At 40.3% G+C, this 27,652-nt stretch overlaps 1 protein-coding gene across 6 annotated transcripts in view; it reads left to right on the top strand.

Annotated features, from left to right (window-relative positions):
- Myo81F (Myosin 81F) overlaps positions 1–27,652 on the top strand; it is a 550,527-nt gene that overhangs the window by 506,095 nt on the left and 16,780 nt on the right. For all 6 annotated transcript variants that reach the window (XM_070279498.1, XM_070279502.1, XM_070279501.1 and 3 more), the window contains 2 exons: positions 524–934; positions 22,220–22,423. In XM_070279498.1, the coding sequence (XP_070135599.1) occupies positions 524–934; positions 22,220–22,423 (615 nt within the window). The remainder of the gene's footprint in view (positions 1–523; positions 935–22,219; positions 22,424–27,652) is intronic.

The raw sequence follows: 27,652 nt of genomic DNA, 5'->3' as shown, positions 1-27,652 counted from the left end.
GTTACAAGAGTGCGCCTCCGCGGGTTGGACAATGGTCGGATCCATGACCTTGTGCACTGCTCCTAGGATCCCGCCCGCCATCATAAGAGCGCTATGGAATTTACTCCTGTTGCCGCCCCCTGCGGGTGGCATTAGCAACAATGATAGGGGCGGGATGCAATCAGCGGGATGCGGAACGACCACGTCCGTCGTGTTCGACCTTCTCTTCGACCCCACATACACGAGTGCATTTGTGCGTGCGATTTTGTTTGGAAGCCAGCACACAACTTTTGATTTTCTAACTTTTCAGGCTGGCTACACTATGAAAATTTATAGTACTTACTTACTTATTCATTATTTGATAAATGTCGAAGGAAATAATATTTTTTGTTATATTATATGTTTTAATATGTTGCAAACATTTTATATTTGTTTAGAGGTAGCCGTAATATGTAGCCATAATAGTGGTAGCCGTTTTTCAATTTTCTATTTTTTATTTGTTTGGAATCTCTCTGAATAAAAAAAATATTGGTTTATATTTCAGACAAATAATATGACAAACTCTCGGCAGCACCAGTTTATGTTTCTATTTAAAAAGCATTTATTTATTGACCGTTACATAAATTTAGACGACACTGTGGAAAAGGAATTAATTTACCATCAAATTCTTCATAATTTAAGAAGTGAAAGGTATCCAATCACAGAAATGGAAGCAATTATGTTAACTGCTCTACAGGGTCAACTTGAGCTTGGGGATTGTAGTAATGATCTATGCGACTACAGATCTGTTGCGAGTCATTGCTTACCACCCAGATTTGTACCAAACATCCCACATGAAGCGGTGGCTATGCATCATCAAAGTCTCAGAGGAATGCTTCCAACAGAGGCCAAAAAGTCATTTTTGAATTTAATACAAAGTTGGCCTCTTCATCGATCAACTATCTTTGATGTAATGGTGAGTACATAAATAAATTACAGAATTAAATTTTATTCAAAAAACGTGAACGTTTTTATTATTCAAAAACATCAAATGGTTAAAAGTAAATTTGTGTCATGGGATAAAGGAATTAAGTCTGTAAGAATTTCCGTAAGCCCATTGACTCAAAAGTAAAAAGTTAATATCTGCAGCAATACAGTGGGCCACAGCAACGCCAAATGACCGAGATAATGCCAAACCCGAATTAGCAATTTCAACAGAAAACAAGAAAGTAAAGCGATCTTCATGCGAAGCCGAAGTTATTATACCCTTGCAGTTAAAACTGAACGTACATCACAAATACCGAATATACTTAGCTGATCGTTATGAAAGTGTTATATTAAAACCAACTTATTAGAATACAAAGTTTAAACAAAGTCCCAAACTTCTCTCTTCAAAAATACGAAATTTAGAATTTTACCGTTTACCATTTCTGATTGTTCAATTATATGACAGCTTTAGGTTATAGATGGCCGAGCGGTACGTAGTCTCATTTTAGCGAAAATAGCGGAGCGGAGGCGAAAGCTCCGAAAGAGATATATATACAGGGTGGCCCACGAAAGATTTGCGTTTGAAAATCGCTACAAAAATACAACGAGTATATATTTTTATATAATACATTTATATAGCCCATTCGGTCGACCCAATTTTGGCCCTCAATGGCCCTGATGGCAACTTTAACCTCGTGCTTTATGTCGTCAATCACCTTTGGGTGGTTGGCGTATCATTTATCCTTGACGGCACCCCACAAAAAATAATCCAACGGGGTCAAATCGCAGCTGAGAGGCGAGCAGTTGACATCGCACGTTAGGCCAATTATGCTATTTTCGAACGTACCGCGCAAAAGTTAGATTGTGTGGCACCACTAACCATACAGCATATAGACAACCCATTTCATACAACGAAAATTGACGCAAAAATTTCTTGCGACAGGCCCCAGAGCGAAATCTCTTTCTTACGCTCACCTTTTGTTCATCTTACGCTCATATTCTCATTGAATGCTTTCTGTTTCTCAGTCGCTGAAAGGAGCTATAGGTTGTCTATATGCTGTATGGTTAGTGGTCCAACCTAGTCCAACCCTGAAACCTATTGTGTGTCGTAAAGTAATCAATTCTTATTCAATTGTATATAGTCCGAATAGCCACTTTCAACCATTTTTTTTGGAATTTTCATTTCTAGTTCGTAGCCTCAAATTCAACCACTCAGAGTTGTTTGCCCCGTGGAAGTCTATCAAGGGCCAAATATCCAAGATGAATGCTATTGTCGATTTTTTTAAAACGGCAATTGTCAGCAATATTTCTTATATTATTTTTGCAATATTTATTCAAGATTTTGAAGATGCTGGCAAGAAATTTTGTTTTCGTCTGTAATTTTTGTGGCTTTTTTTGTAATCGCAAAAGTATTTCAAAGCAAACATTCTGATGGGCTAAACACACAAACGTTTGTATCAGTTGGCCAGAAAAATAATTCAGTGGGACGCCCTGTATTGACATATAGTCGAAAATCTCGCAGGGCGCAACGTAAACAGGTTGGCAGACCTTGATATCTCATGGAGGAGACACAACTTTACTGATACAGGCAGCAAGGGTGGCCGCTCGAAATCAGGGTAAACACGACCTTGCATTTGTGTTAAATGTGCTGTCGTTATGCCCGGAAAAGTCCAAATTTATTCGTAAAGCTGTTTCGAATCCGCTTTTGAAGCCAACACCAATTGCGCCCAACGAAGCCTTAGCTTTGCTACTTAATAAAAACCTTAGCATAGAGCAGTATTGTGCAATAACGGAGCAATCCAAAGAAAATACAAATCCAAAAATAATAAAAATAATTCAAAAGAATATATATTATATATAAAGAATAATATGTAACAAAATTTTATTTTTTACTCTTCCTATGGATCATATTATTCCAACAAAAAACAAGAAAGGAAAGCTAACTTCGGGCGGAGCCGAAGTTGATATACCCTTGCAGTTAAAAACAATTAACTAAAATAAAAAATCTAAAAAAATGTCCCAAGCTTCTATCTTCAAAAATACGAATTGATATTTCTACCAAATACCATTTCCGATCGTTCAGGTATATGGCTGCTATAGGATATAGTCGGCCGATCCTAATGAAATTTGGTAGGTTGGATCAACTGACCAAAAATAGAATTTGTACCAATTTCCAGCTTTCTATCTTCAAAAACACGAAAGTTGGGTCATTTCCGATCGTTCAGTTATATGGCAGCTATAGGATATAGTCGGCCGATCCCTATGAAATTTGGCATGACGTAATGTTTTGCCAAAAAAAAAATTGAACTCTCTAACTTTAAAAACACCAAAGTTATACCATTTCCGATCAATCAGTTATATGGCAGCTATAGGATATAGTCGGCCGATCCGGGCCGTTCCGACTTATATATTGCGTGCAAAGGAAAGAAGGGTGTGTGCAAAGTTTCAAGTCGATAGCTTTAAAACTGAGAGACTAGTTTGCGTAGAAACAGACAGACGGACAGACAGACGGGCAGACGGACAGACGGACATGCTCATATTAACTCAGGAGGTGATCCTGATCAAGAATATATACACTTTATAGGGTCGGAGATGTCTCCTTCACTGCGTTGCACACTTTTGGACAAAATTATAATACCCTCTGCAAGGGTATAAAAATTAAATCAAACAAGAAAGGAAGGCTAACTTCGGGCGGAGCCGAAGTTGATATACCCTTGCAGTTAAAACCGGATATATATCGCATGCATCGGATATAGTTGTCCGATCCTTTTGATTACATCATAATAAAACCAATTATTTACAATACAAAATCTAAAAAAAAACACCATGCTTCTATCTTCAAAAATACCAAAGTTGGTATTTCTACCAAAATACGTGAGTTGCTCCCAGCATAGGCAAAGGGCAATTACAATAAAACTTTTTCGTGTTTTCCCTATTCTTCTCAATTATGCTAATCCGAATGCTTTTTTTTGCTGGAGTGCCGAAAACTTTTCACTGCAAGAAATTCATTCTTGTTTTTGTTTCTCCCTAAATGGTCGACCTGAAGCGATCAATTTTTTCTTCGCAAAACATATTTTTAAGTAAGAGGCTCCGCATTATTTATCATAGTATAATAATAAGCTGCTGTAAAAAATGGAGGGTCTTTTTTTAGTTGCTATAATAAAATGTATTTTTTATTATGTTGATTTTTTTTAAACCCCTTATGAATGTTACTAGAATTTTTTTAGTCCATCCAACATGGATGGAAAAAATTGTATTGTACTGTATTGTATTGTTACAGATTCTATTTTTGTTTATTTGACCCAACCTACCAAATTTCATAACAATCGGCCGACCATATCTTATAGCTGCTATATAACTGAACGATCGGAAATGGTATTTTGTAGTAACACAACTTTGGTATTTTTGAATATAGAAGTTTGGGAGTTAGAAGTTTGGGACTTTTTTAGATTTTGTTTTATAATAAATTAGTTACATTATGATATTCTCATAAGGATCGGCCAACAGGTGGTCATTTACACCATACTGCATTGGTGCGAGATTTTTTTTTGGGATTCATGTCGGTTTATTGAAAATAAAATTATAGTTTCATTTAAAAAAAAAAAAATTTAAATGGGATATAAAAAAATAATATAAAAAAAATTTAATTTTTAAATACCTAGTTATTAACAAAAGCTCTGCCAATTTTTAACAACAACCTTTTATTAAATGACAAAGAATGCATAGCTTCTAACTTAAATGTTCTGCGAAGAAAAAAGTCGACCAAAATGAACCAGCCAGAATGGCTGCAACCAAAAACAACAATGTATTGAGTTGAATGGCGCCAAAGAATGTCGGTACTAATCTCTTCCAAAGTTTCAACTTAACGGTATATGTAGATTCTCAGTAATATATTTTTTGTTGCATGGGTGCGCTTGGGCAAAAAACAACGGCAGCCCCCAAAGGCCATACTACCAATTCAGTAGGGAGGCAGATACAAATTCTATTGTTTTTTTATTTGAAGGTGTAGATTAGATATTGGAACAGGTTGGCATCAAAACATTTTTCAAAATCATTAAGAAACTGGCGCTACAAAGAAATTTCTGTTTTGGGGGCGGGAGTGGGCGTGCCAAAATTTTGGAACATTTGATCTGCGCGGATACCATACTAGGTCAAGTTCCAAATCCTATAGCTCTATTTCTTATAGTCTCCGAGATCCACGTGTTTATACGGACGGACGGACAGACGGATAGATGGACGGACGGTCATGGCTATATCGACACGTCTATTGAAGCTGATCAAGAATACATATACTTTGTGGGGTCGGAGATGATTCTTTCTCTATGAGTAACGCGTATAATAACATAACACGCAGTGTTATGTGCAAAGCAGTGAAGGTTGCTTTGTTGGACAAGCTTAACTTTAAGTCAATATTAACAATAATTCATTTCATTTAATTTTTGTAGTTAAAAAAAAAACATAAACTTCGGGATAACAATTATAACAATTATAATAGACTCAAAGTGACCCGAGTTCATTATGGCCACAACAAGTTTTCTGATGTTATTTATTGTGCCAGGTGGAATATATTAATATTTCAGTGTTTTGATAAAACGCCAGCCTATTTTGTATCGCTGTTAACAAAATGTCCCATTTGGTCTCGAAACGGTGCTTTAGTCTGGAATGGTGGGCTTATATTGGCATAAACATTTTTAATACAAGTTTCTTGTTTCTGGTTTTGTTTTTCTTTAAGCTTTTTCAATATTCTAAAAACTTGGCTTGTACAAATTTTTCGTTTGTGGCGTAGCCAGCGAGGATGACCAAATGGTAACAAAATTGATACTTCTAAGATGTAACTGTTGATGTGTTTTGTGGAAGTTGAAGTTGTATGTTGGTGTTGCGTTATTGCAGCAGCTACAAGCAGAGCTCCCAGAATTTGTACTGCGTTATAAGCATATGTAATTAGAGATATTTGTAATTGGATCCAGTTTCATACGTAAGGTCATATTCTTTTTGTATTTCAGCCAATTCGTTCCATTGGTTGTTAAAAAAGAGCTAAGGAAGCTAAAAGAAGTAAATATGTTAGACAGACATTTTGCATCCATGAGATTTTTGTGAATTCTTTTCGTGTTGGCGATGTCAATTAAATATAGCTGTTTGTTCAGGGTTAAGATTAGAAGGTGGGTTTTCCTGGCGAGTTAAAGTTTAGTTTATTGCTATGTTGTATAATTAGGCAGTTTGCGAAGTCTTAAGGAAAGAATTAATGAATGCATGAATAGGTCATCGGTTGCAGAATATAGCTGAGGGAAGTAAGCAGCAGGTAGCGTGGTCTTACGCTTGTAAAAGATTGTCTATTTAACCATGTTATTCGTCTCTAATAGTACCATGGTGAGCTTTACCGTACGATTTTATATTATGAAGAAAAACAAGAAAGGAAAGCTAACTTCGGGCGGAGCCGAAGTTTATATACCCTTGCAGTTAAAACCGGATATATATCGCAAACATCGGATATAGTTGGCCGATCCTTATGGGAATAGGAATATATAATCCAATTTATTACAATACAAAATCTAAAAAAAGTCCCAAGCTTCTATGTATCTTCAAAAATACGAAAGTTGATATTTCTACCAAATACCATTTCCGATCGTTCAGTTATATGGCAGCTATGGGATATAGTCGGCCGATCCTAATGAAATTTGGTAGGTTGGATCAACTGACCAAGAATTAAATCTGTACTAAGTTCCAGCTTTCTATCTAAAAACACGAAAGTTGGGTCATTTCCGATCGTTCAGTTATATGGCAGCTATAGGATATAGTCGGCCGATCCTTATGAAATTTGGCATGTCGTATTATTTTGCCAAAAAAAGCTCTCATGTCAAATTTGAACTCTTTAACTCTAAAAACACCAAAGTTATACCATTTCCGATCAATCAGTTATATGGCAGCTATAGGATATAGTCGGCCGATCCGGGCCGTTCCGACTTATATACTGCGTGCAAAGGAAAGAAGGGTGTGTGCAAAGTTTCAAGACGATAGCTTTAAAACTGAGAGACTAGTTCGCGTAGAAACAGACAGACGGACAGACAGACGGACAGACAGACGGACAGACAGACGGACAGACGGACAGACGGACATGCTCATATCAACTCAGGAGGTGATCCTGATCAAGAATATATATACTTTATAGGGTCGGAGATGTCTCCTTCACTGCGTTGCACACTTTTGACCAAAATTATAATACCCTCTGCAAGGGTATAAAAATTCCTATGTCAAGTTGGTAAAAAAATATCAAGTTGCTAATACAATTTGGGCAGTAAAACGACCCAATACAGTTTTACTTCCACCACACAACAATAGTTTCAACGTTCTAAAACGTGGGAAACGGTCGGACGGGACCAAGCCACAAAAAAATGACTGAGGACAGTGTCTTCGGCTCTGCTCGCTGGATTGTTCTTAGGTCCGACAGCGGCGAAACTTGTGTGGGTGATCCTACTCACTGCCGTTCTCCGCAGTGAACCAATTTGTTGTCTTCGCTCTCAATACATTGAGCGGTTCTTTGACGAGAGAAAAATGCGATAACTTCAAACGTGCCATCGAATTTTGAGGCTAGTTTGGCAAAAAACCCCTCTTATGGATGAAAATGGCCTACGAGGTCGATGATCTTAGCACGATATTCTATTCAATCTGCAGAGATTTTACTGTTTTTTTATATTAGTGACTCTCCATCTGAGTTCTGATCGTAAAATAAATACACGACTATATAAAGTCGTCGCCCATATTCTAGAATTTACTGCTGGATTGGTATCAGATTTTTGCATGTCTGGTATACTCTGTTGGTCGACGATGGATCGCTTCGTATTAATTTCTCGTAGACTGTATGGGTTAGTTTACTGAATCTCCACTCCTATATGTACCATGCATTCATTCGTATCGCCATGCTGGGACTCAAGAAAAGGTTCAAAACAATCTGCGCGGTACAAAAGCTTCTTCGAACTTTCCGGTAAGCTTGTGGCCAGCTTGTTTACTTTGCTTAACTTCGTACTTCTAACAGGAAAAATATCCTCGTTTAAATCTTGCAAGTGATTCAAGTGATCGGCTGCGGGTCTCGTAAGATTTGTTTTAAATACTTAGACGGCACACTTGGTCGACTGGTCTGTATCCTAGATCAAGGTCGAATTTTCTGTTCTCGACAAGTTGCAAGTCGAGCAAGCTAGTTCTGACCTTTTACATTATACATTATAAAATTATTTGGGTGAGCTTTGTACGCATTTCCAAAATTTTGAAATCCATATATAGATCTGTTTTTATACCCTTGCAGAGGGTATTATAATTTTATCCAATAGTATACAACGCAGTCAAGGAGACATCTTCGAACCTATAAATTATATATATTCTTGATCAGGATGACCTCCTGAGTTGATATGAGCATGTCCGTCTGTCCGTCTGTCTGTTTCTACGCAAACTAGTCCCTCAGTTTTAAATCTATCGACTTGAAACTTTGCTCGCACCCTTCTTTCCTTTGCACGCAGTATATAAGTCGGAACGACCGGGATCGGCCGACTATATCTTATAGATGGCATAAACCTGATTGATCGGAAATTCTATTATTTTACATGAGAGCTATTTTTGGCAAAATAATACGACATGCCAAATTTCATAAGGATCAGCCGACTATATTCGATGTTTGTGTTCCGGTTTTAGCTGCAAGGGTATATCACCTCGTCTCCGCTCGAAATTAGGCTTTCCTTTCATGTTTTATTCTGCTTCTGAATCGGTAGTAGTAATAAAGGGGGTAGTAGGGGGATTCGGTTGTTTTTTTCCTAAGCGACAACGTTTTTTTTTCTGAGAATGCATACATTTAAACTTTAAAGGTTAGTTAAAGTGTGGTGGGAAGAGATGAGTACCGGGTATAAAATAGTCACGAAATTGGACTATAACCACCCTTTCTTGTTAGTGTTAGAAAGTTGGGGTCTCATTGAAAGGGTTCCATTTTTAACAAAATAATATCAAATTTCATATGGATCGACCGACTTTATTCTATAGAATGTGTGGAGGCGGGAGAAGGTCTGAAAAAATATTGACAAAAACTTGATCTGCGCGGATATCATACGAGTCCAAGATCCAAATCGGATGGCTATATCTCTAACAGTCTCTGAGATCTCCCTCTCCATATCTCTCCATGCGTCTCTCCATACGGACATACGCACTATATTGGCGTTCACAGAAAATAAGGATGTGTTGAAAGCTTGAAGTCAATAACTTCAAAACTAAGAGAAAAGTAGAAAAGTTTTCGTAGAAAACCCGACGAACAAACAGATAATGATAAGCATCTACATCAACTCAGGATGATGACTCACGACTCAGGATCCTGATATAGAATCTATTTATATACTTTATGATGACTCAAGACTCAGGATCCTGACATAGAATCTATGTATATACTTTATGGGCCAGAGGTGTCCACATCACTGCGTTACGCCCTTTTTTCCAGAATTAAAATACCCTCTGCAAGAATATAAAAAACTCTTTACTTTCCAAACACAATCTAAGCCAAGTTACATACTTATTGGGGATGAAAAAAAAAATTTATGTATGAGACTCAAGCCGTTTAGTATTTTTTTTAATGTTTTTAGTTTTTAGTTTATACCAGTGCACTGGTACTTTTCTATTAACCACGTTATTTAAAAATATAAGATCAAGAATTTTGGATAAATCATTAAAAATATTATTTGCTTGGGAGAGGCCCAGACCGAAAATATTATCTAAAACAGTGGTGGGCAAACTCTCATTTTACATAGCACGCTTGTTTAGGGTAGGAAATTCTGCCGCAGCGCTGCCGGCACACTGACAGTGCGAGCACTCTCAATTTTTTTTAGAAGCTCTCTCATTTTGACTCATTTGACAGCCCAAACATAAATATCAAAATGTTTCCACTAAAAAAATGTTATTCAGAAATTGGGTTGGAAAAAGTTTTCTTCGTGGAGAATATAGATAGGGAAGCTTAGTTTTTCATTTGTTTAAGAAATGTTGTTAGAAAAGCTTTTTTTTTTAAATAAAATACACAATTTTAGTGCCCATTCCAACTTTTGATGTAACGAAAAATGAAATAAAAAAATACGTTTTTTTCGCTTAGTAAATTCTCTGCTCTCATTGTTTTTCTCTGCTACGCACACACTCAAATTTTAAACATGAGTTAGTTTTGCCCACCACTGATTTAGAGACATACCCCATTAGGCCTTACAACAGGTATAGAGCTTGATAGCTGCTTTGTTCGCTTATCCATGGTATTTAACTTTCAGCCCAGTTTCCTGTCCAAAGTAATTCTAGGCACTTAGCGTTACCACAAATGGTAAGTTTGTACATACAACTTCCTAGTGAATATGACAAGTTCGGTCTTGGATTGATTATCTCCTAACCCATTATTTTCTGCCCATTCTGAGAAAACCTTAAGTTTTTCCGTCATACGGTCGTACAGAGTATGTTATACTGCTTGAGGTCCTGTTTGTAAACCTCCCAAGCTACTTCTGTATTCGCTTTACTATCGAAGTAAACCACCATGGTTTTTTCTTTGACTTGGTACTGCCCGATTTGTTTATGAGACAACCCTTATTGTATGCCTTCTTGCAAACCGCCGTTAGCGTCCCTACCATGGTGTTAAAATCTGCCCTATGGTTAATTTTCCTTGTTGGAGGTTCCCCCAAGGATTTAACTAGCTTTTTCTTGTAGAGCTCCCAGGTTGCCTTCCTCCGTAGTGCTAGTTGAGTGAAGTTCTCGAATTTGACTACTAAGTCTATGAATTGGAGGTATAAGAAAAAGTGTTTCTCTTGGACTCTACAGCTAACCATGTCTTCTACAGAGTCTGAGTAAAGTGTGATATCTTGGTCCATGTACGTCAATCATACAGTAATAGCCCCCCTTGGGCTTTCTATTGCTCCGGCTACATTATCTTCATTGTTGAAGTTATGTGGCAAAAAGAAGTTAAGATTTTTTTTGCAAGTATGCAGGCTTGCCTTTTACCTGTTGTATCGGCTTTACAAAACCTTTTCTCCGACGCCTTCAATCCATGACTCCTGTCTCCTAGGCTCCAGAGTTCCTAGATGAGGGCTACATCAGCTCCACTCTCGGCATGGTGGAGTGGGAAAGTAGTGGATGTTGCCCTACTTTGATGCAGGTTTTTCTGTATGACTGTGAGAGACATCCTTAAGATTACGGGATTAACCCTTCCTCCTCATCCAACATTCCTTCTGTGTCGCGCTCTTTGAACGATCCTCTGGCCCTTAGACGTCTGCCTTCAGCTCGATACCTGAATCTTGCTCCTGGATTCCGACTAATAAACCCAGACCGTCACGTGCTCGACTGTCACTTTATTCCCGACTTCTTCAGGATCCTCGCAGTGTTCCATTTAACATGAAAGCAATCTCTGACTCTCCATTCCGTCGTGTGTTGTGTCTGGGTACTCATGCTAAGAATCGCCAGGATGATGTTGGGGTCGGCCGCATTTTCTGAAAGCCATACTCGCGCCCTCGTTTAGATGGGGATTTCGTCCCAGTCAACCGCGTCCCATTATCTTGTATAGGCCTACAGATCGCACATCTTGGCACTCTATCGCCTTGGCGCTACCGTGGTACCCGCCTGCGTCTTCACATTCCTCATGAAGCGCCCATTCGCTTAGAGGTCCTTGGGGATCAGCCGATCTTTGGATCCCTTGTCATGGACTTCATGAGTGTTCGACCCTTCGTAACCTCGGCGAACGATTTGTTGCCGGTTGTAGCTGCTTGGACGATTCCGCCGATGGGTCCGCCGAGTTAGACGTCGAGTCTTGCCTTAGGAGTTCCGCCGGTTGGTGTAGAGTTTGACCCTGAGGTCTTCTCCTTCACTCCGTATGATGGTGAAATTGCTAGCTCCGGCTTTGGTTTTGTGCCCCTATGGAGAATCCGGCACACTAGAATTAAGTTGTTGTGAATTGTTGTTGGAGGTTAAACTGCGGTAAGAAATTTATTAGAATAAAATAAACGTTGTAAGATTACAAGCCGGCAGTGTTGTCAATGGCGCGTCTTCTTCCCGATAAGGAAGTTCGCTTCAGCAGTGGTCCAATGTGTCAAGACAGCGGATCTGGACAACATACCATTTGGAACTGCCAACGGTTCATCGAAGTCACACCTACAGAGAGATGGAGGCTCGTGAGAGAAGAGATCGAATATGATTAACGTGCTTGCAAAGCGGGCATACGACTATATCGTGCGCCGTATCGAAAGAATGCCCTGTGAGTGGATGCAGAAAGAAGCATCACCGCCTTCTTCATGAAGCAAACAATGAAGGCTTCAGGAGACCACCACAGCGAGGAGGAATTGGAGAAGCACTAATCAGCATCAACGGGCAGTTGGACCGAGGGAAGGCGTCCGAGTAAACGAAAAAGCATCGTCATTTGTGGATGCTAAGGCGATGCCGGAAAGGAATTCAGCTGTGTCGAAAAGGACGGAGAATGACTACTGTTCCGTGTATTGCCGGTGACGCTATACGGAGGTGGGAAGCAGGTGGATACTTACGTGCTGCTGGATGTAGGTTCCTCTGCGACCATGGTCAACAAAGAGCTGATTGAAGAGCTTGGCGTACAGGAAGTACGACGTCAGCTAAATATAAAATGTTTGGAGGTAGAGCCAATAGACAGCCTACTAACGTAGTACGTCTGCAGAGACGGGGATGTCCTCACCGCATGCTTACCGAGTGCGGCGCATCATGTGAAGACCGCGAATGCCAGGCGATTTCTGGAATCGGACCCCAGAGCTTTCAAAGCCATTGTGGAATATCACTACATGGATGACTATGTGGACAGTGGAGATCGATTCTATTGAAGTGTCTGCCCGAGTGAAGGAGGTACATCCAGAAGGCGGATTCGAGCTGTGCAAGTTCTCGTCTAGCTCCACGGTAGAGAGATCACGCCCAGAGTATTGGATGGGGCAAGGCCGAAAAGAAGATTTTGGAAATGCGGTGGCAGCCAGCCACCTGATGCCTGATAATAAGAGTGAAATAATTGTTGCGAGAGGTCTGGAGGAGGAAGACGCTTGAAGGATAGTGAATATGTTTGACATGCAAGTGTTTGAGGATGCGAGTCAGTCGGAATTTGCGGCGGTGATCTACTGGAGGATCACGTATGAGGATGGCAGCTTGCAAGTGAGGTTCGTGTGTGCAAAGACGAAGTGCGCACCGATAGGAACTGTGGGAACCAGCAGCAAGATGCTAAGCAAGATGCATCGACGCTTTTCAGAAGAGCGGCGCTCTCCTCTCTATAACTCTCTTTCTCTCTCTTTTCTTATTTGTAACTGGGTTTTAGTTTAATATCGGCACTCAAAGCTATCGGAGAGTGACAAAAAAAAAAACTTTCTAAAAACTCTAACTGCGCGTTGAAATTTCTAGAAGTTGTACAGTGTTACATTGACGAGGTAAACTAAATAGAACTTAAATTAAAATTGCGACCACGACCGCTTGCACTTCACGTTGTCGTAAGTGACCCACTTTTCATCGCCAGTCACCATCCGATCCAAAAACGGGTCGATTTTGTTGCGATTCAGAGACTATTCTCATGCATCTATACGGTCAAAAATTTTTCTTTTGCGTCAAGTCGTGTGGCACTCATACATCCAGCTTTTTTTTTTAATCCAAGCTTCTTCAAATGATTAATAACCGACCAGCTCTTGACCGATGCTACAGCTGCTACTATGCCTGTCTCTTGCGACCAATTTAGCGATTTTGTCGCAATTTTCGACGACAGGGTTTCCGAAGCGTGGCGCATCTTCGACCATCTCTGCACCAGAACGAAAACGTTGAAACCATTGTTGTGCGGTGGAAATGGAAACTGTATCGGGTCCATAAACTGCAAAAATTTTATTGGCAGTATGAAATGCATTTTTGCCTTTATCGTAGTAGTACTGTAAAATATGCCGTATTTTCTCTTTACGACTGAAAATAAACAATAATAAATCAAACGCGTATTAGCGCGTGAAAAGAGCTTGCGACAAATAAAACTACAAATTAGCGCTTGCAAAGACACCTAGAAGACTTTTTTGACAACCTATTATATTAAAAAAAATATTTGTTTTGTTTTTGTTTTTTCAGTTGCAGCGTGATTGGGGATGGCTGAAAATATTATAAGACCTTTCCTATGTGAGAATTTGGAAAAGTCCGTTCTCCGTAGAGAATGGGAGAACTGGCTTCGAGCTTTCAAAATGTATCTGGAAGTGGATTTATTTCATCAAGTCCACTACAAGAAAAATAACGAAAGCTGCATTAGGTGGCATATAATTACAACGGGTTGCGTATGCACTTCCGGGGGCTATAGTAGAATATGATGAAGAAGAAAAAAATTATGTTTTTGCAATACTAGTCGATAATTGACAAATTTGAGTCGAGTAAATTGACAAAATACTTTTCACCAAAACAAAATTCGCCGATTGAGCGGCACCTTTTTAAAAAAAAAATATCACCTGTAGTTTCGGTTCAAGTTTCGGAAATGGAGAAAATAGGCTTAAAAGACATATTTATTTATTATTGATACTTGGGCAAGTTCGGAACTAAAAAAGAAACTGTTAGAAAAGAAACATAGAAAAGGAACGCCTAAGGAAAAAGTTAGGCGAAGTCATCGAGGCGTGCAAGGTCGACGAAGAGATCAGTTAGCAGTCCCAGCTAATGCTAGCAAAGCCAGAGACCACTTATAAAATCTCAAACTTGAAAGCGCGACAATCGTTAGATTGTCAATCTAATCGCGGTAATAGCGATTGTGGTAGATGTGGGCGGTCAGGTCATAAGGAGGATAGCCCATGCCAAATGGTTTTGAAACGTCCACCTGCAATCGTACGATAGAAAGAATGCATTGGTTTATACCTATATATAAAATTTTTCCGTTGTAAAATATTATCTTTTAAAAAAGTTAGAGAACCGTTAGTTAGTTTAGTGTGTTCGCGGAGAGGTTCTTGATGCATTCATTTTTCAATCGTCAAGTAACAAAGAATAAACCATCATGAATATAAAAACATTCTTAAACAACAAATTAACAAAATGAAAGTAAAACAAGAAAGGAAAGCTAACTTCGGGCGGAGCCGAAGCTGATATACCCTTGCAGTTAAAACCGGATATATATCGCAAACATCGGATATAGTTGGCCGATCCTTATGATTACATCATAATAAAACCAATTTATTAAAATAAAAAATCCAAAAAAAAGTCCCAATCTTCTATCTTTAAAAACACGAAATTTGATATTTCTACCAAATACCATTTCCGATCGTTCAGTTATATGGCAGTTATATGGAAATTATATGGAAATTTGGTAGGTTGGATCAACTGACCAAAAATAGAATCTGTACTAAGTTCCAGCTTTCTATCTTCAAAAACACGAAAGTTGGGTCATTTCCGATCGTTCAGCTATATGGCAGCTATAAGATATAGTCGGCCGATCCTTATGAAATTTGGCATGTCGTAATGTGTTGCCAAATATAGCTGTCAAATTTGAACTCTTTAACTCTAAAAACACCAAAGTTATACCATTTCCGATCAATCAGTTATATGCCAGCTATAGGATATAGTCGGCCGATCCGGGCCGTTCCGACTTATAACTGCGTGCAAAAGAAAGAAGGGTGTGTGCAAAGTTTCAAGACGATAGCTTTAAAACTGAGAGACTAGTTCGCGTAGAAACAGACAGACAGACGGACAGACGGACATGCTCATATCAACTCAGGAGGTGATCCTGATCAAGAATATATATACTTTATAGGGTCGGAGATGTCTCCTTCACTGCGTTGCACACTTTTGGACAAAATTATAATACCCTCTGCAAGGGTATAAAAAGCCATGTTTTTGTGATTTTTTTCCTGACGACACAGTTAAAATTTATTTATTCAACCAACGGTATATTAAAGTATGACATTAGAAGAACGTTTTATCAAATTTTTACAAAAAAATATTTAAAAATATGGCATTGGTAGCAATTGTCCGGACGTAGCAAGACTTTGAAGTGAAAAACTCAATTTTTTGGGAAAAAATCGGTTAATTTGTCATTGCTAAATGAAAATTATGAACAAACAAGAAAGGAAAGCTAACTTCGGGCGGAGCCGAAGTTGATATACCCTTGCAGTTAAAACCGGAATATAGAATAGAATAAAAAAAAAAAACTCGACAGCGTTACCTCGTAAAATATGTACAGAAATAGTGTTTAAAATTTCAAAAGGATCGGTGCAGTAGTTTTGAAGTTATGAGGGACACCGACTTTAAAAACGTGAGTTGTGGGAAAAACGCTTTAAAGTTTTAAACACAAAAAAATCCAGTTTAAAACGTTTATAAGCAACTTCGTCAATAACTAATAACTTCGTCAATTTTGCTTTAATTGACTTGAAATTTTGACACAATATTCTTCAAATATTATGCATTCAATTTAAAAAATAAAAAAAAAATGGCAAAAAAAAAATTTGATACCTTACCCTCCCCTTAATGATCATGATCTAATCATGCACTTTTCAGTTCAGAAGTTTATTATATAGCGGTCAAAGAACCGATCAGTTCATGTTGGTAATTTTTAAATTTTTTACTTTTGATTTGTAAAAATTGAAGAGAATGAAGAGAAAGTGTATGATTGACTGCATTGATAAAACTGCATCGACCAGCAATGATCAAGCAGACCATAGATGCGCAATCGACCGAAACCGCTGCAACTGTAACTATTTCCATTATATTTCCATTAATCCAAAAGGTTAATAAAAAGACTAAAGTGATTAAAATATACAATTTCTGCTGCTCACACAAGACCAAACAATGTCCGTAATGACGGCTACAAAACATTCAACTCCAAAATAAAATATGCCTAGTTTTTCACAATTCAATATAAGTCGTGTCTTACGTGTAAACCTCCTGCCTTACAGGAGCGGCTAAAAATCGACACCAAATCATTTTAAAAATTACTAGAAGATGAAAGAAACCGGGCTGAACTTATCTATGTGAAACATTTCAACTGATCTACATGAAACATCTCCCCCTAAACAAATGATACCCACTGGGGTAGTGGGTATCCCTCCTTAAACAAATTAGGCGTAATTAAAAAAGCTTTCACCCACCAGCTTCAGATTTCGTTTATGGCAAGCCCATCCAAATTTATATATAGCGAAACAATCCTCAAAAAGAGTACGGTGAAGAGGTCTATTTTATTAATAAGAGGTCTATTTACTATTAATGTCACTTACTGAAAAACGTTCCATTACAATTAAAAGCTACATATAGAAGTTACTACAAGCACATATAGATTTCGCACACAGCTTCAGATTTCGTTTGTGGAAAGCCCATCAAAATTTATATCCCCGAGCGAAACAATCATCAAAAAGAGTACGGTGAAGAGGTCTATTTTATTTATAAGAGGTCTATTTACTATTAATGTCACTTGCTGAAAAACGTTCCATTACAATTAAAAGCTACACATAGAAGTTATTAAAAGCACATATATCCCGTTCTTTAAAAGAGAACGCATGAGAAAACGTATGTATCATGAATAGTATCCCTTTGAAGACAGGAACTGACTTTGCAATATCTAATTTCTCATCACAATTAAATCATACTAATTCTGCGTCTTAGAAGAAGTCTTCAAAATAAGTTCGCCAGAAGTTTTAACTTCTGGTTTTTCTGGTATGGGATTTAATCCTTAATAGTTGAAACGCATAGATCTAGATCGAGAAGGACTAGAATTTTTATTCCACTATATCTCAGTCATGGAAATTCGACATATGACCAGGAAAATCTAGATCCAGGAATAGATCTAGATCGAGAAGGACTTAGTCCACTATTCCTTAGTCATAGAAATTCGACATATGACCAGGAAGTTATTACAAGTGTTGTGTAAATTGACTGAATTGGTTATATCGTTTTCTCGAAATGGATTCCTCTCCCTCGCCCTTTCAATCGATCGGCCACCTGCACTTGCCGTCTTTTTTAGGACCGTTTCTTTCGTTCGCACTCAATCGCTTCGTACTCGATCTAAAGTAACTAACTGAGTTAGTTTTTAGACCTGTTGCAAGTTCTATACGAGCTGTCTTTGAAGCAAGGCAGAAAAAGATTGATGCATAGGTTTATACGATGACTGTTGAATATGCGCTATGATTCGATTCTGGGGCATGGTTGATGTTGCATCAGGTTGAATCTTGTAAAAAAATGATATATGAACGCTTGATGGTATTGTGATTCCGAAAACAATGTGTGTCTTTATAACATACTACTAGCAATTGCCTTGATGACTCTTTCGGGAGAAGAACTGGCCAATGATTTGATGACTCATACAAAAAGCTGGGGCCAGAGAACCACATGTTAGCTTAGATTTCGTCCATAGTACAGCCTCGGGATACAATATCAGCCGGATTCTTGCGAGTTGGGATGTATCGCCACTCAATGTACTTTGACTGCTGCTGAAGTTTAGAAGCTCGATGAGCCTCAAAGGGGTGTAGTAAGGAAAATTGTTTTTTAAGCCCCTGAAGTAAGTTTAAATTTCTGGTAGGTACGCAATCGGGCTATTGACTCTGCTTAAATCACTCGTGATTTGGCTAATAGGAGTCAAGTTGGAAAGCTGCCGTTAATATCATTGCCATATCATTGCCGTTAAAAAGCATCCACAAAATCATGGATTGGGAACTTGTGTTCATAAGAGGTAGAGACAGCGAGGAATCACTTTTTTTATGTTATTGAGATGCGACGTTAATGAGTTCCACACCTTGATTAATTCGTCAGGTATAGGATCATCCCATGTAAAATTCCTCATTAGAAGATCCTGAATAAAAATATTACATTTCATATATATGGGATTTTAAGACCCAATGAGTCAAAAATTATTTTTTGGCATCGGACACGACGCTACGTTTAGATTGGCTGCCGGAAAATAAAAATGGACCTTGGAAATAAAACACGTCTTTTGCTGGCTGCCAAGTAATTCCGGGCATTTCATTTGACGTTTTTCCATATATCTTCAACGATACTTCCTTTCCTAAGGATTGGACTTATTCCGAATGATTGCTGTTGTACGTCGTAATGGTTAATCCAGTCCTGCTGATTAGCTCGATGGTTACTGTCTTTTGCCAGTTTCGTCCTTTAGATTTTCTGCTCCTGTAAAGAGATCCTCGAAGTTAAAATCAGTACGACTTGTTGAGGCTCCTAAAGGGTATTGCGATTATTAGAAAGTTGCAATTTTATGCAAGCTTCGGGTTGCTAGAAATAGAGCCGCGGAGTCTCCAAAAGCAACAGTGTTCAGTTGATATAGCCGATACCTGACGACCTCTTAAATTTTAAACTCTAGAATTGAATTGATTGTAAACCACCTTGGTTCGTGATAGCTGATAGTCGCTTTTAAGTTTCTTCCGTTCTTAGATTGACTTTCGAACCGGAAACAAGTAAAGCTCGGACTACCTGGAATCGTCCTAACCCATAGCTGATGTGTACCAAAGCAGTGACTCGAGATAAAAGCTAACAGCCTCCACTGGATTATAAACTTACGATCGCCACTGTGCCTGGACTACAAGTTACTACTCTACAACTCAGACCTAGAGCAAATGTGGACGTATGGCTCCCAGCTGTGGGGGAACGCGAGCAGCAGCAACATAGACATCATACAGAGCGCACAATGTAAAATTTTTGAGAACTATCAATGGGGCACCTTGATATATTCGCAACGAAAACATCCACCGGGATCTGGGCATCCTCGCAGTAAAAGCCGAAATCCAGAAGCGAAAAAACTAAAAAAAAAGTCCCAAACTTCTAGCTTCTAGAAGGAGACATCTCCGACCCTGTAAAGTCTATATATTCTTGATCATGATCACCTCCTGTCCGTCTGTCTGTCTGTTTCTACGCAAACTAGTCTCTCAGTTTTAAAGCTATCGACTTAAAACTCTGCATACACCCTTCTTTCCATCGCACGCAGTATATAAGTCGGAAATACCGGGATCGGCCGACTTTATCCCATAGCTGTCATATAACTGATTCATCGAAAATGGTATAACTTCGGTGTCATACGACATGCCGAATTTCATAAGGATCGGCCGACTATATCTTATAGCAGTCATATAATTGAACGATCGGAAATGACCCAACTTTCGTGTTTTTAAAGAAAGAAAGCTGGAACTTAGTACAGATTATATTTTTCGTCAGTTAATCCGATCTTCAAAATTTCATAACGATCGGCCGACTATATCTTATAGCTGCCATATAACAGAACGATCGGAAATGGTTTTTGGTAGAAATACCAACTTTAGTATTTTTGAAGATAGAATTTTGGCACTTTTTTTTTGATATGTTGTAATTAATTGGTTTTATTATGATATTATATTATATTATATATATTATATATCCGGTTTTAACTGTAAGGGTAAATATACATCGGCTCCGCCCGAAGCTAGTTTTCCTTTCCTGTTCTAGGAATCATTTTGATACGGGAGGAATTATGCCAGAAATATTAATGCCATCGATGGTTCTACAAGTTTAAAGAAAAATGTGCGTAAGTGATGTATAAGGATTATATGCAACAGTGCGCAACATAATTTTTTTATTGGAGATAATGTACGTTTTACTACATAGTTTAAAATATGTTACTGAGTCTCTTTTGGCCAGTTTTGCGTCAGGTGTCAGTAGTGTGCCAGCATTTACGAGGTTTCTGGTATATTCCAACTGAACTATTGTATCAAGGTCAACTTTTTCAATAATGCCTTTAAAAATTCGGTTCGTTGCGGTGTGCTTTTGATCTTTATTTTTTGACCTTATAAAAAATTGACAGGCAGGGTTCATCGTTGTAATCTGTCGCTCATTAAAAATCCATAGCTCGACAGGGCTCGTCATTGTTTCATTTATTTATTAATTATTAAAAACTATGTTGCAATACCTAGGATGTGCGCTGGTCCAGTCTTTTGAGGAAACCTTAGAGGTTCTCACCAACGCATACGTCCCAGGATGCTTCCTGGAGAAGAAAATCAAAAAAATGCAGAGTCAGGGCGCTTTTAATGAGCCATTCAGATTCCTCGACCACTGTAGTGTGTTTCAAGCTGAAATCATAGATATTAGGGATGTGTTAGATCCCCGCACTCGCTTGCATTCAAGAAACGATATTTTAAGAAACATGTGGATTCATGTGGATGCCCGCACACAACGACCACAAGGGAAATTGCTCCGATGACGAATTAGCAAGGGCGGATACTACCAAACCTCTCTTTCGGGAAAAATAAAAAGTAGGCATTCCCTGGTAGAACTGATGAAATGGAGAACTATCCAGAACTGCAGGAACTCGTGCAGGATGTGGCCCATCCGGTCTAGGAAAAGATCTATGTTGATTTTCCAATTAAATAGGCAGAACTGAATCTACCAATTAAGGCCATTACGGGGTACTGGCTGATATCTCATGCGGCTAGGGTATCGGTGCATCACAATGACTACCGTAGCAGTTGCAGGGGCGTAGAGGAAAAGGAGATGGTCACGCACCTCCTGTGCCACTGTCAAATAAAAATGTCCTTATTATACCCTTGCAGAGGGTATTATAATTTTGTCCAAAAGTGTGCCACGCAGTAAAGGAGTAATCTCCGACCCTACAAAGTATATATATTCTTGATCACGATCACCTCCTGAGTTGATATGACCATGTCCGTCTGTCCGTCTGTCTGTCTGTTCCTACGCGAACTAGTCTCTCAGTTTTAAAGCTATCGTCTTGAAACTTTGCACCCTCCCTTCTTTCCTTTGCACGCAGTATATAAGTCGGAACGCCCGGATCGGCCGACTATATCCTATAGCTGCCTTATAACTGATTGATCGGAAATGGTATAACTTTGGTGTTTTTAGAGTTAGAAATTGTTTTAACATGAGAGGTATTTTTGGCAAAACAATACGACATGCTAAATTTCGTAAGGATCGGCCGACTATATCTTATAGCTGGCATATGTGTAACTGAACGATCGGAAACGGTTTTTGGTAGAAATACCAACTTTCGTGTTTTAAAAGATAGAAAGCTGGAACTTAGTACAGATTATATTTTTGGCAGTTAACCCGACTAAATTTCACAACGATCAACAGATGCTTGCGATATACTTGTATATCCGGTTTTAACTGCAAGGATATATCAACTTCGGCTCCGCTCGTATTTAGCTTTCCTTTCTTGTTTTTAGAATTATTTACTCATTTATATAAATAAAAATAATGATAAAAATAAATAAATAAAATAATAATTTTATTTATTATACATACATTATGTATTTATTGGATCGAAAAAATGTCGCTCATATGTGTTTTAATATTTCAGCAAAGCTTCACTTCCAACTGGCCAAGAATGCTCTGGTTAGCCATAGACCAAAAAGGCATTCATTTACTGGAACATCGATCAAGAAACATTTTATGTACTCACGACTTTGAATCTATAATATCATTTTCACCAAATTTGAATTCTTTAATGATATTCACTGGAACAGAAAAAAAACAATCAAAAGTTATTTTGAGCACTTCACAGGTAACAATAAATAAAAACATTTTTTTTATATTATATTACATAAAATTTACTTTATTTATTGTTTTTTAGTAAGTAAAAAAGTAGTTTTAATTTTTTACTTTCCGAATAAAATATCTCGATTAAGCATTTATTACCGCTGTGGTTTTATATGCCTACGGTATGCATTTGTCTTTGGGCTTGTGCATGAGCGCCCCGATGTGTCTTTCGCGGACGTTCTACTCGCATGCGTCAACATTTTTTTCCGCGTCTCTTTTATTTCCCCATGGAATATAACCCCTACATATAACCCCAATACATTTACCCCCAAGTTCAAGAAGGCTGAGAATTTCTGTAAAGTTCAGATCGGACTACCGCCACCGACATCTTTACGGTTCCTTCTTTGAACAAAGAGTATATACGCATGGATTTTGAAGCATGGACTTTTATTCTGGAAAAATACCAAAGCGCCCGAACTTTTTTCGGATCATGCAGCCGCCGGATAATAGCCTCTGCAGCGTTGAGCCGCGCCCCAGTCTTTACTTCGTCGCTCGATTCTGTTCACTACATATATCGTTCAAACCATTTGGATTAAATCGAATCTAATAAATGAACTCCCACATCAAAATCGAACAGAATTTGTAGTTTTTAAAAAAATGAATTCGGAACATTGATTGCTACCCGAAAAGGCTCGGAAGCTCAACCACCATGTTAACGAGAAAACACCTGTTGTAGCGAAGTCCCAACACATTTTCAATAAAAATCTATAAAAAACCAGAAGATTACAAAATTCCTCGTCAATCATGTATCACCGAGTCGTCGCTTTGTAAGTAAAGCCTCAGACGATCCGTGATGGTCAACTCACGACTAAAAGTCAATCATTGTATGTGGCGTTCGATAAGAGAAACCAATTGCTGAAGTGTCTTTACCTCGCCAACTGGTAGGTACATAAACATCTTTAATTTGTTCATTAAATAAGCAGTATTAGTGGACGTCTCTACTAGGAACCAAGAAACAAAGAAAATACCTAGATTATGGCAAGCTTACTACCAACTTACTACTACCAAGTAATAACTTTTGACTGTTTGAAATCCCGTGGTATTTTTTTAATGATATGAATTCGAATTGTGGGATGAACAGTATTATGCCGTATAAGTCACCAAGGTTGTCATACCGGCTCGAATCTTTAAGGACGGGACTATGCCCAGGAGCTGCATTAGAAGAATATATCAAAAGTTTTTTCCCGGAGTCGTGCGTACTAAAATAATTTTGATTCACTGCACACCCAAAGGCTTTAGACCCATTTCGTTCTTGCTAATCCAAACCACGGCTCATCAGCCTCCACCTCAGTTTGACATCAACTCATCTCAGCTTCCCAGCCCGCATATAGAAAGGAATATGCATCAAGACAGCTCTGTACGAGATTACTCATACAAAAATTTCGAAATGTCAGAGAAAAATTACTATTGAGCAGCAATTTTAAGTACCCAGAGCTTACACTGTATAAGAAATTTAGTTGGATGCTGGAGAGAAGAAGAGGACAATACGTTGCCCTATACCCGTGCCGCAGGGTCATCGGGTTGAAATGGAGAATATCTCAAAACCATACATGGCTGTACCGGGGGACTTTAGGGCTTGAAGTCTGGTGGCTCTACCTCGGAAACTTAAGAATACTTAGGAAGACGCAGCAAATGCAGACGCAGCGCGTCTGCGAATTATGCTTAGCGACGCCCTTCACTCTATTCTAGACCAACACGACCACTCTCTCAGCGGTGAAAGTAACGAAAGGTAAAGTATCGAAGAAAACCAGCGAAAGGCACGCAAAGTTATACCTACCCCTTCTAGATGTGGAAGAAGAACTTATTGCAGTCTCCACATCGACCATTGATTTTAATGTGTCTTTCCCTTCAAGGGATGGTGTATGGTCATTTCAATGACTGTGAATAAAAAGTAAGAATATATTTAATTTTGTAACGTTCTAAAAATCTTTATTCAAAGATAGGGGAGAGGGGCGAGCGCCAAAAGATGACGAACGAGAGTGTGCCCTCCTTAGATAATAGGATGAGCGCCAGTTCAAATATGAGCTGGGGTTAGAACATCGAGGTCTGCAGGAATCTCTGAAAGAGACAATAAAAGTCTTGAATTTATGACAGTCCCAATATGGCACAGCAGCGTTCGCAGCTCCTCGAACTCAAGAATTGAGCCCGGTAAAAATGGTGCTTGGCGATTTTCCTACAGTCCGCTTCCCACAGTCCACCGAATTGCGGATAAAATCGAAGAGGAATAAAATGTCATTCGATCGGCTTCGTAGAGAAGCCAGCAGCGCCCGTTGATGCTCATAGCTTATAACTAATCGGAGAAGCTCCTTTAGCTTGTTTTTCGCTCCAACATAGTTGTTTGCGTTTTCAGACCAATCATTTTGAGGCCTTTGATTTTGAGTGCTATAAACCGCTTCAAGGCTTGCAGAAAAGAAATTGTGGACAGATCCCATACAAGATCCAGGTGGACGGCTTTGGTGGCGAAAAAAATGAAAACGCTGACGTAACATTTTACTGAAGCTTATTAAGCTTATTATTAAGCATTTTGGGCCTATAATATAAATGCACACAAAAGTCCACACCAGTGACTCCAAAGTGAGTGAAATTTGGTGAAAGTGAGTGAAGATAGAACGAGACGGATGTGGTCGTGCCGCGTCCCGCTAATCGCGCTGTTCCACGACCTCGTGGGGCGTAAAAAACAAGTCGGTGAACTCCTAAGCACGTAACATGGCTCACCTAGGATGCAGGATCCTTGAAACGCAAACCGTGGCTCCGTTTCCCGGCTTGCTGGCCCCGGAGCACTAAGCTGACGTCGCTAGACAGGGGGGGCAAGGTAAGCTTTCTCCCTCTCATTTGGTGGCATCGATTTTCCCGCGTTGCTAATTCGCCCAAATTGGGTTGTGGTGGTCAGTGATGTGGATCGCAGAACCAGCTGATCGCAGCTGACCGGCAGTGTGCCCAGCCCTGACCAAATCCGTAGTGCCTGAAGAGGGCGCCATTTGGCGCCCTATCGTCGCTGCTAAGGCCACCCGCAGAGGACGGCACCAGGAGAAATTTCCATAGCGCTCTTATGAGGGCGGGCGGGATCCTAGGAGCAGAGCACAAGGTCATGGACCCGACCATTGTCCAACCCCTCCGTCGCAGCGGTGCACTCTGGAAACGGGGGACCGAGCAGGGGCGGTATATCCCCCATCGTAGCCCCGATGGAACACGCCCACCCTCCCCCTTCTTCCCACTCCAAATCCTTGTAGCGTCTGTCCCATAATGGGCGGCTACGGGGTCTGCGTCTTAGTCACAGTGGCCGGCAGCGAACCCCAACCTGACAGAAGGTATAAAATGCAAACCTGGCAGTAGGTATAAAAAGCAAAACCTGATGATGTTCAATAACCTAAATACTCCAAGTGGCAATCACTCAAGTGGAAATCAACCCGTGGGGAAAACCACGGTCGGGGCACGGATGCTGGAGGCCCCACATCCACAACATCCAACCCACGACTGACGAGGCGGTGGCTAGCTTGACCGCCCCGGCAATAATAGCGACAAGACAACAAAATGCGGAGCAATCCTCAGCTCTGAGCAGCTGTAAGATCCTGCGGTCACCCATTCTGCAAGCAACACGGAGCACAGCGATGCCAACAGGCGGTGATCCCGCGAGTGAAGATAAGGAAACCCCAAAAAGGACGAGGGAACAAACTAGTCCATTGGAACCCCAGAGATCGACTCCAGCCAAGAGGACGAGAGCGACAACCGAACAGCCTTGCTCCAGCATGCTGGCGGAAATAGAGGCGATACTAGAGGACATTATCCAGCAAACGCATGAAAAACAAGTGAGGAGCATCAATCTCAAAATGAAGAGGATGTTCTGCAGGATGAAGGAACTGCAGGAAGGCCTTAGCGGGATCCTTCCCAACCCCAGCGATGCAGGGACGACGGCGGCAGCGGCGGAGGTCGTCTGTTCGAGGTGCGGTCAGGCAGATACTGCGAAGACGGATCAAAGAACGCAAACCCTCCGAACGCGGCGCAAGGAAGCGGCAGACCAGACTGATCCGTGGCGACGGCTTAGCCAGAACAGCGCGGCTCCACCACCAAGAGGCGCGCCACTGGCCTCGGCGAAGGCCCCGAAAATCCGGGCACGAGAAGGGCCCTCCCAGCGGACTTCAAGCCACACGGACGCCAGGACCGCGGGAGTAGGGGGCCAGAGCATGGCCGCACAGACCGCAGCGCCAGGACCACGATGGTAAACAGCAACACGGAGGAAGCCAAGGACGTCCACCCGACCCGACGCGCTAGTCGTGGAAGCCAAGGGAATGAAGTATAGCGAGGTGCTTGCCTTGGTCACTAGACGGCAGGACGGCCAGCTAAAGGAATTCAGCCAAAATGTCCACAAGGTGCGCCGCACCGCAACTGGGAACCTTCTGCTCGAAAAACCGTGTGGGCAGCACGGACGCCATGAGGGAGAACCTCGAAAAGGTGCTACATACAGCTGCTGAAGTGCGAGCACTGTCCGAGGACAGCAAGATGAAGTATCTAGAGACTAGGGACCTCGACCCGCTTGCGACGGAAGGGGACATTCGGCTTGCTTTGGCCGAGCAGTTCGAAGTGAATGGGAAGTCGGTCACGTTAAGAAGCCTTCGTGCATGATCCAGGGACACACAGACCGCTATCATTGGTCTGCCCAGAAAAATTGTGACCGCAGTTGCGAGCAAAGGAAGATTAAGATCGGATAGACCGTTTGTCGGATTCGGGTAAGGCAGAGTCAACCGAGGCTACCGAAGCCTAGAAGTTGGCCATATTGCGAGAAAGTGCCGAAGCTCCACTAATAGGAGCGGGTGCTGCACCCGCTGTGGAAAAAGCGGGCATAAAATGGCAAATTGCCCAAACGAGAATACCTGCTACGTTTGCGCGTCAAAAGGCGAGAAGGAGGCAAACCACCTAGCAGAAAGTCGACGGTGTCCGCACTCCAATGGAGCAGTAAAAGATAGGGCAGGATGCAAATGATCCAGTTCAATCTGAATCACTGCAGAGCGGCGCAGGACCTTGTACGACACACCGTTGGTGAAGTAAATGCTGACATAGCGGTTCTTAGCGAACCGTACAGCGTCGGACCAGGCGAGGAGTTGGTGACCAACATCCAGGGCATGGCGGCAATCTGGATCTGCAACAGTTCCGCGGAAGAGCCAAGTCAAGTGAGAAGAGGCGAAGGGTTCGTGAGAAT

Source organism: Drosophila bipectinata, chromosome 3L (assembly GCF_030179905.1).
Source record: "Drosophila bipectinata strain 14024-0381.07 chromosome 3L, DbipHiC1v2, whole genome shotgun sequence".
NCBI classification, from domain to species: Eukaryota; Metazoa; Arthropoda; class Insecta; order Diptera; family Drosophilidae; genus Drosophila; species Drosophila bipectinata.
This window is presented reverse-complemented; position numbering and strand designations above follow the sequence as displayed.